The sequence below is a fragment of the Ooceraea biroi genome, chromosome 14 (assembly GCF_003672135.1).
Source record: "Ooceraea biroi isolate clonal line C1 chromosome 14, Obir_v5.4, whole genome shotgun sequence".
Taxonomy (NCBI): Eukaryota; Metazoa; Arthropoda; class Insecta; order Hymenoptera; family Formicidae; genus Ooceraea; species Ooceraea biroi.
Window position 1 is genome coordinate 4,017,634 of NC_039519.1, and position 12,253 is coordinate 4,029,886.

General features: G+C 37.9%; 3 protein-coding genes and 1 pseudogene across 4 annotated transcripts; 2 read left to right on the forward strand and 2 right to left on the reverse strand.

Moving 5' to 3' along the window:
* Window positions 1-2,112: 2,112 nt before the first annotated feature.
* Window positions 2,113-6,443, reverse strand: LOC113563447 (annotated as a pseudogene).
* A 583-nt stretch (window positions 6,444-7,026) lies between these two features.
* Window positions 7,027-9,292, forward strand: LOC105286445 (gem-associated protein 7). The gene is made up of 3 exons (XM_011351406.3): window positions 7,027-7,232; window positions 7,546-7,758; window positions 9,003-9,292. The coding sequence occupies exons 1-2, from the start codon at window positions 7,100-7,102 to the stop codon at window positions 7,731-7,733; spliced, it is 321 nt and encodes a 106-aa protein (XP_011349708.1). The 5' UTR covers window positions 7,027-7,099; the 3' UTR covers window positions 7,734-7,758; window positions 9,003-9,292.
* Window positions 7,815-9,938, reverse strand: LOC105286459 (mediator of RNA polymerase II transcription subunit 30). 2 transcript variants are annotated; one of them, XM_011351424.2, is made up of 5 exons: window positions 9,798-9,938; window positions 9,367-9,495; window positions 8,387-8,800; window positions 8,058-8,314; window positions 7,815-7,976 (listed from the first exon to the last, which is right to left on the reverse strand). In XM_011351424.2, exons 2-5 carry the CDS (start codon window positions 9,482-9,484, stop codon window positions 7,878-7,880), a joined length of 888 nt encoding a protein of 295 aa, XP_011349726.1. In that variant the 5' UTR covers window positions 9,485-9,495; window positions 9,798-9,938; the 3' UTR covers window positions 7,815-7,877. The 2 variants fall into 2 exon arrangements, with proteins under 2 accessions (XP_011349726.1, XP_019889710.1); XM_020034151.2 differs by lacking the exon at window positions 9,798-9,938 and having other exon boundaries at window positions 9,367-9,533.
* Window positions 9,939-11,153: 1,215 nt separating this feature from the next.
* Window positions 11,154-12,157, forward strand: LOC105286439. The gene is made up of 2 exons (XM_011351393.3): window positions 11,154-11,290; window positions 11,380-12,157. Exons 1-2 carry the CDS (start codon window positions 11,206-11,208, stop codon window positions 11,976-11,978), a joined length of 684 nt encoding a protein of 227 aa, XP_011349695.1. The 5' UTR covers window positions 11,154-11,205; the 3' UTR covers window positions 11,979-12,157.
* The last annotated feature ends 96 nt before the right edge of the window (window positions 12,158-12,253 follow it).

The window sequence follows — 12,253 nt, forward strand, 5'->3', positions numbered from 1 at the left end:
GGCTATTGGGTTTCGCGTGGAAAAAAACGAGGTCGCCCGCAGTGGAAAGTGGGAGGGAGAAAGGGATACGAGAGGAGGCGCGTAAGTGCTCGCACGAAAAATAAAAAAAAACGGCAGGAAGGGGGAAAAGCGAAGTGCACACGCCGAGGACCGGAAATCCCAGGTCGTTCAACTCTGACACCCGATATATATTTAGATTTAAAGAGACCTGATCTAGCCCCGATTTCGTAGATACGTACATGGCGCGATCAATCGACAGCCGCGGTTATTAAAATAACATCGAATCTCACACGACGCGCTCGTCATCCCATTCGGAGTCACTTTCATCGCTCGAAAAAAAAAAAACGAAAGTTCCTGAGGACACGACGTTGCACACGACGTACAACCCGGTGCACACGGAACGATGTTTCTAATATATTTTCTAATGTGCTCAGACATGAAAGTTACTGTAGAAAGTATAACAAAAAGTAACAGCGTTATTTAATCGCCATGTACTGAAACACATTTTAAGAAGGTTGAATAAAATCGCGCCAGGAAAACCGCGCTGACAGAATTGCAATTAACAAATAGATCTGTCTGATTGTTCGAATATACGGTGGCCCGTTAGAAAATATGTTGCCCTGGCATAGTCCTGAAGTGTGTACAGCATGGGAGAGCCATGTGCTCCGAAAAGCAATTATTTACAACGTGCCCGAGAGAAATGGACATTAAATTGCTCGGCCACGTGGCGTCTCGATAGGATCGCCGTTTTGAAGAAAACTTAGCACTTCCGTAAAGGAAGTCGATCATTTCCTATCTTCCGTGTTTATTGCATAATCGCGCACGCGATGCCGCGCGCCCCAAATCGGCTCATATCGCCCACATATCCGCTCGCAAATCCATCGAATTGTCGACGAGCGCATAATATCCTCACGCAGTGCACAGTGCATAGTGATCGAGGGAAATTACTGTAATTGCATCAAAGATGCGCGCTTGATTGATTGATGATGCCCTCATGAGGCTCTCCTCTTTCGCGCGCGCGGAAACGAAAGCGCGTGCGGCTCATTAAAATCGCAAGCGCTACTTGAAATTACGAGCCCGTAAAAAGCGAAAGCGACGATAACACCGGCCACGTATCCGGGCGCAAGCATTTCTACGTGTATCTGCATACTTTCCGTTTATATCTTTCCCGCAAACTGTGTTACCACAGAATTTTCCATTTCACAAATATATTTTATCGTTATATTTTCTTCTCAAATCATTCCGCAGCATTTTACAGGAGCTACAAAAATATAATGTTTTTGATAAATGGACCGTAACTTGAATTGACTGTAACGTGGATTGTAAAATCCAATTTTCAAAATCCAAAACATTGATAAATTGGACTGTAACATTATAGCAATGTAGCCACGCGCGTTTTCCGTGCAATTCCGGCTGATTACGCGGTTTGCGCAAACCGCGATTCAGATCCCGACGCGTGATATATGTGGATTACGAAAATTTGCCAGCTGAAAAATTACGCACGAAAGCTGCAAAGTACCCGGCGTCTTTAGAGACACAATACCAGCAGTGGCGGCCTTCTCGAAATAGACGAGGAGCCCAGCCCTCCAAACTCGTCCGAAAATAAAACAGGTTTCTTCCTTGCGAGCTGCGACGTCCAATTGGTCGAGTCTGACGGAACGGTCATTTATTTATTATCCGACATTTATTTTCGATTGTCATTACTGTCGCCGCGTCGTCGTGTACTACTCGCACACCGATCAACGAGCTTCGAATATCATTAGTGGATTTATCGTTTCGATTGGCTTGCGCACAAATCAGTCTCGAGCAACTGTGCAATCCTACGAACAATTGTTCAAATAAGCCAGTGCACATGTAGGCATTCCCATCACATATATAGAACTATTAAAGGCGTAATATTTAATAAAAAATTACGACGTGCAATTATTATATAATACACGCAGAATAAAAAATAACATTTTCGTAATAACAATGGTTTTATAACCAGTAGCTTCCATGTCAGCTACGAATTTGGTCACAGAATTACATACAGCAATGCGATTTACAGTCACATACAACGACTGACATATTTAAACCTTGCGTAATTGTATAGCAAAGCTAAAACTTAACTTCAACATATCAACATATAATTTATAACTGTTGTGTAAAAAACTAAACACGTACATAAATATCATTAATAATCGTACCTAAATCTGAATTTAAAATACTTTTTCTTAGACCTAAATATATTTGGATAATAATAATAAAGCCTCGACTTTATATAAGCTCATCAGAAATTAGCTACTCTTTGCATCATTAAATGCAACTTAATGCACTTTGTATAGAATACAAAAATTATTTTACAGGTCTAAAGCCATCCGCGTATGGTGGCTGATATTCCGGCCGTTGATACGGTTGATACGGTGGTTGATACTGCCGATCAAGTTGATCCGGACTGACAAACTCGTTTGCATGATTGGCCGGAAATGGTCCAACGAAATGTGTATTACCGTGAGGATTCGAATAAACACTGTATTTGTCATTGTGATAAAAGTTAGCGGGTTGCTCGTACGGTAAATTGTGATTAATCGGGCCGTAATTGTGGTACTGGTACGCGTCGGAGCCTGTCGTGAAATCTACGTGGTTCACGTTCTGCGGATACCCGCCGAAATATCCTGGGAAAGGCGGCCGCGTCGTAGAATTATAGCCGTAATGATGATGATGATGATGATGATTTTCGTTCGGTATGTAGCCTCTAGACGGGATTGTTGTCATAGGCATAGTTGTATTTTCTGTCACGGTCTGATTCGCATCGGCGGTCATGTTCGCAGCTCGAAAACTCAAGGTTGCTCGCAACAAGTCGTCCACCTGGAGATCTTCACGCTCTCTGGCTGATCCTTTGGAGAAGCTGCCGTGTTTCCGCTGGCTCCCCTTGCACCCGCGTATCGTCGTCTATCGGTGATGACATTTGTCAACAGCACGAATGAACAATGATAATGCGTAATGCGTTATAACGAATCAAATACTTTCTTCGAACGCGCGTCAAAACTGTATTACACAAATTTTCGTGTATCTTGTATTTCATATTTAATCCCTGTCCTATAAAACTGTTATTTTTTATGATTAAATAATTTTTCTGCTCGAATCAAGCTCTGTTATTTATTCCTTGGCAGGTAAAAATGAAGATAGGCAAACAAATATATTTTTGCTGACGTAATAAAATATGATAAGAATAAGATTGGTAGCAAGACGCATATGGCTTCGTATAGGACATCGTTCCATTTGAGAATCAGTACACTCCAACGCGTTATCTTGCCACATACATATTTATTGGGTTGGCCAAAAAGTAATTGCGTTTTTTTCCAATAAATGGACATACATGTCTTGCAATGTAACTAACTTCATTCTAAACCGCAAATTCATTATGTAGGTTAACAACTCACAGTTCAAGATTGTTTTAGAAAAAGAAAGTACACGATTTCGTTAACAATTGTTTCTTTGCAGTCGATTTCAAAATGGAAAATCAAAAAGAACATTTTCGTCATATTTTGTTTTATTACTTCCGAAAAGGGAAAAACGCTGTGCAAGCTCATAAAAAGTTATCTGATGTATATGGCGAAGATGCTTTAAAACTGCGGCAGTGTCAAAATTCGTTTACTAAATTTCGATCTGGAGATTTTAATGTGAAAGATGCACCACGCTCGGGAAAGTCAATCGAAATTGATGATGACAAAATAAAGGCACTGATCGATTCCAATCGGCGTTTAACGACACGAGAGATTGCTGAGAATCTTAACATATCGAAATCGAGTGTTGAAAACCATTTAAAACGACTTGGATACATTAGTAAGCTCGATATTTGGGTACGACATGAGCTCAAAGAAATTCATCTCACTAAGCGTATTGACATCTGCGATTCTCTTTTGAAACGTGAGGAAAATGATCGATTTTTGAAACGTATGATAACAGGCGACGAAAAATGGATCGTCTACAACAACGTCAAACGAAAAAGATGGTGGAGCAAGCGTGATGAACCTGCTGAAAGCACTTGAAAAGCAGATATTCACCAAAGAAAGATTATGCTGTCAGTCTGGTGGGACTTTAAAGGTATTGTGTATTTCGAGCTGCTTGCAAGGAATCAAACCATTAATTCAGACGTATACTGTCGTCAACTGGATTGCCATCAAACAGAAACGTCGAGAATTGGTGAATCGCAAAGGTGTTGTGTTTCACCATGATAACGCTAGACCACGTACAAGTTTGGTCACTCGTGAAAAATTGTTGCAGCTTGGATGGGATGTGTTACCATGATGTTACCACATCCACCATATTCGCCAGACCTGGCACCATCAGATTACCATTTGTTTCGTTCTTTGCAAAACGCCTTGAATGGTAAAACCTTTACTGCTGATGAGGATATCAAATCGTTCTTGTAATTGTTTTTTGCTGAAAAAGATAATAACTTTTTTGAGCGCGGAATCATGAAGTTGCCTGAAAAATGGCAAAAGATAATCAAACAAAATGGACAATATATTGTTTAATAAAGTTTTTGTTTCCCATGAAAAATTCGCCTTTTATTTATATAAAAAAAAACGCAATTACTTTTTGGCCAACCCAATATTATAATGTCGTTGTGGATCCAAGTGAAGTTACGAACATGTTTAGCGGATCGTGTGGAAGCTATGAAAGAGTAACGATAGACACGGGGAAGCCTTAATCATCAGTCTATGTCGTGAACACCTGTCACACGACTATATCATTATCCGTACACTCGATAAGGTATCCTCGCATTAATCCGTAAAACCGTAAGCAACATATCATAGATGCAAAAAGATATTTTGCATTTGTCAGGTCGTCCCATAAATTGTGCAAAAATTTCTACTTACCAATATCGCAAAGATGGAATCGATAATGTTCCTTTATCACTCGTGACAAATCACTGATTGTTACTGAACGTTCGGTTATTTTTTGGCACATAGTATCTGCTCCGTTTCAGAAGAATGATTATGTATTTCTATCAATTTCAAGCACGTCTTTCAAAGTCTTTCAAGCGAATAAAGCGAATAAATTACTTGAAAGCACCAACTTGTTTAAATTAATCACAATAATCGTTTCACAGTAGCAATAACCGCCAACTACTTGCACTGAATGTGTGATAACACGTATCGGAGTGACATTTAAAGACGTGGATAAGATGTGCCGATGACAATGCGTCAAACAATTAATTGGGTACAATGAACGTTTTGAACGTTTAACAAGTGCTATCGAGCACTTATCTGTTATCGAAGCATTTGTTTAAGCCTCCATCTGCTATCTCATTTGAAGCAATAAACCGTAAACAATTATATGAATCCATCTCATTAGCATTGACTTTTATTTCTGCCTAAACGTATATTTGTGTCCGAATCATTTGCCTAATTTAGTAAAACTGTTACACAGTCTTCAGGCAAACTTGAACAATTTTTTTGTTATTTATGGGGACGAACCTGACACTCGCGCGCGATCGATTAGACTTTTATCGCGTTTGATCGTGAGCGTTTTTCAGTTAAGAAAGGATGAAATGGTATTCGTCACTGGGCGAGATGCGCATTGAGATAAAACGTCGCGTGGTTTTCTGCTCTGATTTCTACCTGCTGACCGCGCGCGCGGCGCAAATCGAGATCTATTAAATCCTTACCTTCTCTTCCGCGTTCCGATCAGCCTCGTCTCGCAATTCCATGTAACCGTCAGCCCCATTTCTCTCGTTACTCGTCCTTCTGATATTGCTGTTGCTGGATTTCTTCTCTTCATCTGCGTATTCTTCGTTGTTCTCCACGAGATTGCTCGGCTCCCTGTTGTCGAACACGCTGATCACTTGTGGCGTTAGATCGTTATTCGTTTGCGGCTTTGTAGAATCGGTCATTGGCACGAGTCCCAAGGAGCCGGGATAGAACAGCGGATAAGGCAGTAGGGGATAAGGATGGTAATAGGTTGCTAAGTAAGGTGAAGTTTTGGAAGGCCCCAGGTTTAGGCTTAAAGATGCCTGCGGCAGCTTAGCGCTGTTTCTCACAGTGGAGGACGCAGCAGTGGCCAATCCTCCGAAACTTAGACCAGCTAGAAAGGCTAAAGTGCCCAAAAATCGTGACTTCCTTTTATTTGCCTCGACGACTGCACTGTCCGGAATCTTCGGCTCTTCCGACCTCGTCGGCTTGGCTCGCGGAAGACCAAGGCTTTTCCAAATGATCCCTTTGTCAGACGCGTAACTATCGTTCTTCTCGATAAGCCTGGTAGCTTCAAGTTTGACAATGTTGGCCGGAAGTGTGTCACAGTACACCTCTGCAACAAGAAGAATCGTTAGAATACAAAGATGCAAATTGGCTCGATAGAGTGTCGGATAATTGTTTACCACTGCAATATACGATGACAGCTATGACGACAACGAGGGAACCCATCGTTACTGTGTCGTGATCGGAAGGAAAATGAGGTGACACTGTATATGGTCCTCGATGAAATTAAAAAGCTGCGGGTCGCCCCCATGTTTCGTCTCGAGAAAGTGTGTTTGGTAGATATCATTATAAGTACACGCGCGGTAATTGTGTATCGATTTAAGCTTTGTTCTTAGTCATGGCAATTACATCTCGCATAGGAAATGAGGGCTATCGATGCGAAATGAAATTATTTTATTCCGTTCGAGTACTTTCAAAACTTTCATATATTACGAAGAATTTTAGAAATTGAAAGCGAAACATAACAATGCATTTATATAAATAACAAAAGAACAGTGTATTTTTCATGTATGTTGAACATGTATAACAATTTTATAGTTTATTCGTATAAAAATTTTAATCAATTTAACGTTTCTTTAGTTGTTATAATTTTTAGTGTTTTTAGTACATCATATATATGTTTATAGTACTATTATACAACGCAAATATACTAAAATAACTTTACTGACGAATAGTCTAATCGTTTATAATTATATGTTACATATTACATAATTATAAAAGATTAAAAAGAATTCATGAGTGTTCAAATATTGCGCCAATATTCCCTCACTGCGCGCGCAAACTTCACGCTGACTTCCGCGTAGGTTAGGCTCTCGACGTCTAGCTTCCGCGAAGTTGGATCTTTTCTAGCAAAAATGATTGAGAAGGAAGAAATCAACGAAAGTCCAAGTGCGAACTCAACCGAGTTGGAATTTGCAACTCTCGAGAAACAGCAGGCCCGCGCGTTTTTGCGCGAACGCTTTCTGCGTGTCATTACTGGCATTGTTGGTAAGAGAAAATTTGCATACATATACACGTTGCTTCAATGAGGCTCCTTATCGAGTCACTTCCCGCCCTTCTTGTTAACACGCTGGAAACAGAGAGTGATACACTGAAATCATTTGAGCACTTAGCATTTCTTCCTTGAAATCACTTGTTGCTGATCCAAGAGATGTCTATTAATTTTGTGTGATAACAAAGTCGAGATTTGAAATTGGAATTAATCTTGTCAACTGTTGCTAAAGAGAAGCAATATATTGTTAACGTTAATCTTTATTTGTAAGATTAGTTTGTAATCGAATTATTTCTTGAATTATTATAGGTAAAAAAGCAGAATTTTATTTACATGAAAATACACGGGTATTGGGTGAATTCAGGGGTTGTGATGTGGAAAGTTCCGAATTTTTCGTGAAGAATTTGGAAACGCCAATGGGAAAGATACCGGAAGCCATTCTCAGAAACAGTGACATCATTCACTTGGACATTGGTGACATCGATATTACCCAATAAGAGACAAAAGTATATTCAGGAGCAGGTGAATGTCGCAATATTATTTTTTAAATATAATTTTATATTAAAATAACAAAAAGCTTCATTTTTTTGTATATATTTTTATGATAATGTACAGAAATATTTATCTACATTTTTGGTAGCCTAAGATCGACGCATATTTAACATCGTGTTTATTTCCGAAATAATGCGCCTTAAATGGTCAATTACCTCCTTAATGTGCCTATTCTTTAATACCACTTGCTGAAAAATAAAAAAAGGATTTCGTTTTTATTTTATTTTCGGCAATAATAATAGCGAATAACAGCAAATTATTTTTTTCACCTCCATAACTTCCTTGCTCTCTTCGCAAGCGAGCCTGTAAGCTTCCGAGGATTTCTTCTCGTCAGATTTCATGTCCCATTCCTCTTTCAGTGGAATTAAGCTTTCTATGTGCGTGTATTCCATGCCCTGTAGCTGGCAGTTCTCGTTACATTTCTCGTATATCAGTCTCAAACGTTTGTACATCATTTTCAACATTTTCAACTGCTCGACCACTTTATTTTTCTTCTCGTTGGCCATCGTTGCCCCTTGCGCGGTACCTAGTTTGTACGTACATTTAATTACTTAATCACGGAGACGTTAAATATTGCTATAATATTAAAAAATATTACCGTTGGGCGGTTGAAGGACTTTGAGCGTTTGGAAGAGCTCCAGGGTACGACTAACAATTTCCTGCACCGTTTCTTGCCCGAATCTGCACAGGCTAGCGGTGTTAAATTCCTTATTTTGCTGCTGCTGCGGCGGCGGCGGTGGTTGCTGAGTGGGCGGAACCGGAGTCTGCGGGGTTGTCGCCTGAGCGTTAGCTTGGTTGTTCTGTTGAACCATCGCAGCCTGCTGCTGCTGCTGCAGCTGCAACTGTTGCTGTTGCATCTGCTGCATTTGTTGTTGCATCACGATAGACTGCTGTTGCTGCTGCTGCTGCGCTAGGACCTGGGCTTGAGAGTTCGGCATCCCCATGGCGTTAGGTCCAACGTTGCCAACACCTACCCCAACTCCCATACCAAATTGCTGGGGATTGATCATGTCTGAAATAAGATTTGTTATGTTGAATAGAAAAAATTATTGAGTCGATCAGAAAATTCCTTCAGATTTGCTGCGGACGGTGTTATTAATTACTCTGTACATATTATATGTTATATATATATATTATTATTTTATTTAATATTATATTATTTAAGGAGACAACACGCTACGTCCTCTTGATAGCCGACAATTTTCTGCTTTCAGACCAAAGGATATTGAAATCGGTTGAGGCACGTGAACTTGACATCATCAAGCTCAAAACTCAAAACTCTGCTTAAATAAAACGAGAATAAACGGTTTTCGAAGCAGATGGTCACGGAAGATGGAAAGCGAATTGTCAACGCAACGTCGAACGCAAAAGACCTCGACTTCCTCATCCGACAAGTTCTGATAGGATGGAATCTCTCTGACTGACTCAAAGGTGATAAGTAGTCCAAAAAATGACACATGTACATACCGATATTTAATATTTATTTTAATTTTGAAAATTTGAAGTCCTGTTATTTTTCTCGAAAAATCCAAAGCACTTTCTAATCGATCCAATACAAAGAGATATTTGAGTACTCACTTCCTTGCTGTGGTCCTATCAATCCAGAAACCATTTGTCCGCCACCAAACTGTGTGCGCATAGCAGACTGCTGCACGTTGGGGAACCCCGATAGGAAAGGGTGTTGCTGTCCAGCCATGTCGCTGCACTCTAAAATCATTTTCGAGTGAGATTATTCTTAAATATTATTATTAATTATTAGTATTATTAAATAGCCTAATACAGCAATTTAAAGACAAGAATAAAACTTGGGTAATAATTGGAGGTTATGTGCTTGTCATGTTTAGCTTTTATTTGCCATTTTATTATTAGCAGACAAAATATTAATTTCATATGCTAATAACAATTTTTAATTAATTAATTTTCCGAAATATCTTACAAGTTATTTTGTCGGAGTAAAAAGTTTTTTGTGTTATTAATTAATTATCAAAATGATGATTCAAATTTCTTACATTGTTCAAACTCTAGAAATGACCAAAATTCTCCAATGGTAGCTTAATTATCACATTTCATGAAGAAACTACGTAGAAGTTCGCTCTTTTTTCGATGCAGCACTAAACCATGATAACAAACGTGCGTTTTGTATCATGCGGCCGGTATTGTTAACTGTATCGTTCAATATATCCGCACTACAGTTATTCCTTTCGTCACATTTGTATACAATAGTTGGTTCGACGAGGAAAAGCACTTATTAAAAGATTACTGACGTTTGCCACTTGTTAGCAACTCTGAGAATGTTTACTGGATGTTGCTTTTGCTTGCAATTGTCAACCGAAGGTTAGGTTAGGTTAATGCCTGTCTCTCTCTACGGCTATCCTTCTTCAAATAAAATGAAGGATAGAAAGTATTTCGTAGCATTCGCCAAGTTACTAGTGGAGGTTCGTAGCGGACAATTTGGAAACTAATAAAGGATAACTTGTGAACCTTTATTAGGTACAGGTAGGTACTGAAGGTACATGAAGGTACAGACGGTACGTCTTATCACCGTAGACGCAGTCAATTTCTCTTTTTCTCTCCAGTATATAAAAGATTATATGGTCAAGAAGAAAGTGCCAAGAAAATGGAATGAAGCGATAGAACATTCTACATTTATGTACAATAATATGTCAATGTTTTATTAATGCATATTTCAGTAACATAATTTCCAGTAATATAATTCAACTATTTCTAAGGAAATGATTTAGAGCGACGTTATATAAAAAAATAATGTCTGTGATTAATTAAATTTTTAAACGAGTTAGTTTTCACATAAGAAAATGTCTTGAATGAAATTTGATGTTTTATATATAATTAATACAAATATAATAAATACATTAAATCTATATTATTTTATTAACAATTCTTTACTTTTTGTTTTTGTAAAGTTCTAATATTTAAATTTCCAGTTAACTTTTCAAGATTTTTAGAAGATATATTATTTAGAGGATAGTTTTTAAGATTTTTAAAATATATATATTACAAGGGAACACGTATTTATATTTAATATTTGTGGAATTGTATCTTAATACATACACAGAGAGAGAGAGAGAGAAAGAGACACACACACACACACACACACACACAAAGAACTTAAAGTCAGTGTATTATATAGGGATCATATTTTAGTGTTTGGTCAAACACACAAAACTATAAGTTGCACAGGTACATTCAAAAAGGAAATATATAAGGTCAGTACAGGGAGCTCAGGTACAAAATATGAGCACCTCATTCGTGTTCAGAATTCAGAAGCTTTTTTTTCACAGTTAGTATCTTCCGTAACGCAGAGCGGCAACGATCGCATACACGTGCAGTTATCTACAATTTCTAAGATTAATTCACACGTTTTGCATTCGAAATAGGTACTCTTGGTATAGTCGAGAAATGTCGATATATTGGATAATTTTCCTCGTAGTGGTTTTTATCTTGGTAAGCAATGATAAGGCACCTATGGACCTCATTGAAGAAGGTAAGCAGTGTAACAGTGACGACTGGTAATGTTAACGATTATAACAGAGAACGTGATCCGTTATTTAAAGTTGATGATTCTGCCGATAGAAATTCAAAAGATCAAGATAATGCAAGTGAGAGTAAACCACAGGCTCAAGAAAGGTGTATCCTCCGAGAAACAGGATTACCGACTATCTCTACTAGAGGTTTTATCGAAGATCGCAAAAGTACGCTTATCTAATAATGAATATGTTTCTGCAGTGTTAGACAATCGCCTTGCTGTTCTAAGAAAATCCTTAGATCAAGAAAATAATGCTTCTATAGAGCTTGCTGAAAGAATTTCATTGTATGATAAACTAAAGTTTTTGGCATTACCTCACAATGATTATCAAAATATTTTTGGAAATGTATCAAACAACGAATTTAAGCGAGAACAATTTCACTGCCAAGCAATTTTAGCCGTTTATGTGCCAGATATAAAACAGAAACTTCCTTCGTACGAGTGCGAATCTCGAGGCAAAACGTTTGTTCTCGTGAGTAAGATATTTTCTGAGGATCGTAGAAATAGCTTTTATGTAAACGTCGATTGCAACACGCTTCGTAAATTATATAATCCTACAAGATCAATTAAAAATCGAGTCAAAATTGTATCACCTAATTTAACTTTAAAATACAGGCAGGAGAGTTATGATCTGTATAATTCATGAAACGTTCTTTTATACAAACTGATAGTAAAATTTGATCATATATAATAATTAAACTTGACAATCAGTTAATGCAATATTGGAAAATGTAAAATAAAATAGACATTCTTTACACATCCTTACAAGCAAGCTGTAAAATTCTAACAATATTGGCAAATAAATTTTGTATCGCAAAAACAAAATTTCTTTACTTTACATCAACATCACCTTATTTTTAAATAACATTCTATTTCTCTTTTATCTCATTTGATATTCGAAATATTATTTACACTTATAAT

Bases quoted from the DNA above. Each gene is read 5' to 3' on its own strand.
- LOC105286445 (XM_011351406.3), top strand. From the start codon at position 7,100: ATGATTGAGAAGGAAGAAATCAACGAAAGTCCAAGTGCGAACTCAACC. The intron at 7,233-7,545 runs GTAAGAGAAAAT...GAATTATTATAG, and splicing joins TGTCATTACTGGCATTGTTG to GTAAAAAAGCAGAATTTTAT.
- LOC105286459 (XM_020034151.2), bottom strand. From the start codon at position 9,505: ATGATTTTAGAGTGCAGCGACATGGCTGGACAGCAACACCCTTTCCTA. The intron at 8,801-9,366 runs GTGAGTACTCAA...ATCTTATTTCAG, and splicing joins GATAGGACCACAGCAAGGAA to ACATGATCAATCCCCAGCAA. The intron at 8,315-8,386 runs GTAATATTTTTT...CGTACAAACTAG, and splicing joins AGTCCTTCAACCGCCCAACG to GTACCGCGCAAGGGGCAACG.
- LOC105286439 (XM_011351393.3), top strand. From the start codon at position 11,206: ATGTCGATATATTGGATAATTTTCCTCGTAGTGGTTTTTATCTTGGTA. The intron at 11,291-11,379 runs GTAAGCAGTGTA...TTCTGCCGATAG, and splicing joins TATGGACCTCATTGAAGAAG to AAATTCAAAAGATCAAGATA.